Source organism: Hetaerina americana, unplaced genomic scaffold, assembly GCF_022747635.1.
Source record: "Hetaerina americana unplaced genomic scaffold, ioHetAmer1.1.p SCAF_47, whole genome shotgun sequence".
NCBI lineage: Eukaryota > Metazoa > Arthropoda > Insecta > Odonata > Calopterygidae > Hetaerina > Hetaerina americana.
The window spans coordinates 1,458,753-1,462,152 of NW_027287063.1; the positions used below are offsets into that span (position 1 = coordinate 1,458,753).

The 3,400-nt window shown below is 51.4% G+C and overlaps 1 protein-coding gene across 1 annotated transcript; it reads left to right on the forward strand.

The window, feature by feature from the left end:
* The first annotated feature begins 1,295 nt into the window (after positions 1-1,295).
* LOC139693343 (uncharacterized) lies at positions 1,296-2,011 on the forward strand. Its single transcript, XM_071591469.1, has 2 exons — positions 1,296-1,519; positions 1,591-2,011. The coding sequence occupies exons 1-2, from the start codon at positions 1,296-1,298 to the stop codon at positions 2,009-2,011; spliced, it is 645 nt and encodes a 214-aa protein (XP_071447570.1).
* The last annotated feature ends 1,389 nt before the right edge of the window (positions 2,012-3,400 follow it).

The window sequence follows — 3,400 nt, forward strand, 5'->3', positions numbered from 1 at the left end:
GGGGACGGAGATAGCACTAGCGTGGCTGGACCTGTCCGATGCCTTTGGGTCGATTCCCCACCCCCACATAATCCGTGTACTCGCGGAAATGGGAATGCCAAAGCAGCTGCTGGACCTCATCTCCGACCTATACACCGGGGTAACGGCTTCGGTCGTCGTGGAGCAGGGTGAATCCGACCGATTTCCAATTAGGTGCGGGGTGCGGCAAGGAGACCCCTTGTCTCCTCTGCTTTTTAACCTGGCGATGGAACCTCTCATCAGGTCGGTCCTCGCCGCCTATCCCCTTGGTCCCACATCGGTATGTCTGCTGGCATATGCCGATGATTTGCTGCTCATCGCCAGGGACTCAGGATCTCTGAGGGCACTGCTGCACATAGTCAAGCAGTCAGCGGAGTAGTGCGGCCTCCGCTTGAACGCCAAGATATGCGCATCTCTGCACCTGTAGTTCAGGGGTGGACGCCAGGGTGTCAGAGACAACGCCTTCTCCATCCAGGGAGGTGACATGAAGCGGCTGGGGGAGGGGGAATCCTACAAATACCCGGGATCCACATTTGGTCTCAGAGTAGGAGACCAACTGGATGACCTGCTGACCAAACTGCGGTAGGATCTCGACTCGGTGAAGAGTAGCGAGCTGGTGCCTTGGCAGAAGATAGATGCTCTGCATACTTTCCTTTTGCCAAGGCTCCACTTCCCGCTGCGAATCACGGCCATCACCAAGAAGTACCTTGCCCGCACCGACACCGCGGTCTATAGAGTAGTGAAGGAGTGGCTATACCTGCCACAAAAGGACATCAGGGAAATAATCCACCTCCCCTCACACCTTGGCGGCGGGGGTTACATACCACTCCCAGTACTTAGGACTGTCTTGTGGTGACGCAGGCGTTCCGCATGCTTACGTGCAAGGATCCATTCGTCCGCAAGACAGCCTGGTACTCCCTGCGGGAGGTGGTCCACCAGAGGATGGGGAGAATTGGAGCACCGCCCGAGAAGCGGGTGCTGTGCGGATACCTGTCCGGGGACGCTGAGATCACGGCAGGGTCCACGGCCGGGGCCACGGCATCTCTTGGTCCCGCACGAGGAGAACCACCCGTGACCTTCAAAGGCTGTGCGGCCTGCGATGGGAGTGGAGCGTGTTCCGCCATTATATCTCTTTGCGGCTTAGTAATCAAACGCCCCACTCGGAGACCCTCATCATCCTCTCGACATCCCGCCATACAGCGTGCGGCTTGTTCCGTCGAGTGATCGGGGAAGCCTACCGACGGAGGCAGGTTGCGAAGAAGGGCCAGGGGGAGGCGATGGAAGCCGTCACCAACTCCAGGGACAGCAGCCACTTCGTATGCACTGGCCGCTTCACATGTTTCTGCGACTGGCGCTTCATCCATCGAGCCCGCCTGAACGTACTTCCGCTGAACGGCGCACGCAGAGGTGTGCCGAACGCCAGTAGGAAGTGCAGGAGATGCCGCACCGATGAAGAGACCCTGCCGCACGTCCTAAACCACTGCCTGAGCCACTCCACTGCGTAAGAACGGAGAAACGACGAGATCTTGTCGCTCCTAAGGGACGCATTGCCTCCTAAGTGTGGACTCCTAGGGTGGACCGGAAGGTGGAAGGTGACCACTCCCTCCTACGACCGGATGTCGTTGTGACTGAGATTCCCGGCGGGACGGTGCACATAATCAATGTCACTGTCCCATTCGAGAACCGGCTGGAGGCGCTGCATGCAGCCAGGGCGGCCAAACTGGCCAAATATGACGACCTGGCCGCGAGACTCCGCTGCCGCCTCCAGTTCAAGCAGGAGGTTCGCCTGGGCGCCCTCGTCGTTGGTTCCGTTGGCAGCTGGGACAAAGAGAACGACCAAATCCCGTCCCGGCTGCACCGGGGTCGCGTCGTTACACTGCGGAAGAAGATGGTGTCCGCGACTGTAAAATGGTCGCGGGACATCTACTGCGAGCACGTGTCTCGGCAAAGGCAGTACGACTGCAACGTGGCCGCGACGGCTGACGCCGATTAATTAATTTGTTCCCATGTAATATTTAGTTATCCTCTACCCTCATGTCCTTCGTATAGAGGGCGATATGAAGGATGCCTTCCTTATGCCTCCTTACTGGAATTTAAACGCAAAGTACTTTGCGAGCACTTGGACACTGACCCCAAAGCTTTCTGGTCATATGTTAGGGAAGTAAATGGGAGTAAACAAACCGTGGCTTGCTTAAGGGATTGTAGCAATGTAATTCATACAGACAGCGAGGTTAAAGCTAACATCTTAAATTCATTCTTCCAAAGCGTTTTCTCGAATGATGTTGCCACCGCATATCTCCAAGAAACAATACATACTCCACCCATGGAAAAAATAACAGTGGACCAACAAGGAATTCTAAAATTACTTAATGAGATTAAACCCAACAAATCCCCGGGTCCCGAAAATATACCAGCTAGGGTGATAAAACATTTAGCTCCAAACATTGCCCCGTACCTTGAATTTATATTTAACAAATCCCTCACAGAGTGCAAAGTACCTCAGATTTGGAAAACCACGCAAATAACGCCTATTTTTAAAAGTGGTGACAGGGAGGATCCCAGTAATTACAGACCTATATCTCTCACTTCTATCTGTTGTAAAATATTAGAGCACATAATTGTCAGTTCAATAATGAGACACCTTGACAACATTAACTTTTTAAGTGACAATCAACACGGATTCAGGAAAACCCGCTCCTGCGAAACCCAATTAGGATTATTTACACATGATTTACTTGTATCTGGTGAGAGAGGTAGGCAAGTGGATGCCATCTTCTTAGATTTTCAAAAGGCATTTGATAAGGTCCCACATGGTAAACTCATTCATAAATTAAAGGTCGCGGGTATAAACAAGGGCGCTATAAGTTGGGTTAAAGATTTTCTTTCAGAGCGGGAACAGAGGGTAGTCCTTGATGGCGCTAGTTCCGACAGCGTTCGAGTCACGTCGGGGGTACCTCAGGGAAGTGTGATCGGGCCGTTACTTTTCTTGATTTTTGTTAACGATTTGAACCGCGAAGTGAAAAGTAACATTAGGATGTTTGCGGATGACACGGTGATCTATCGGGAGATATCTGGGGATGAGGATCGTTTTATTCTAGCGCAGGATTTAGATTGCATTACTAAATGGTGTTCTAACTGGGGATTGACTCTAAATTATAATAAATGTTCAGTGGTAAATTTCTTTAAAAGATCAACGGGATTTGCTTACAAATTAGCTGGAGGTGACCTAGCAGTAGTTGATACGGTAAAATACCTAGGTGTCACATTCACTAAAGACTTAACTTGGGGGACTCACATACGTAAAGTCTGCGGTCAAGCAAATAAAAAATTGGGATTCATTAGACGCATTGTCGGCAAAAGTGACTCAAAGGTCAAGGAACGT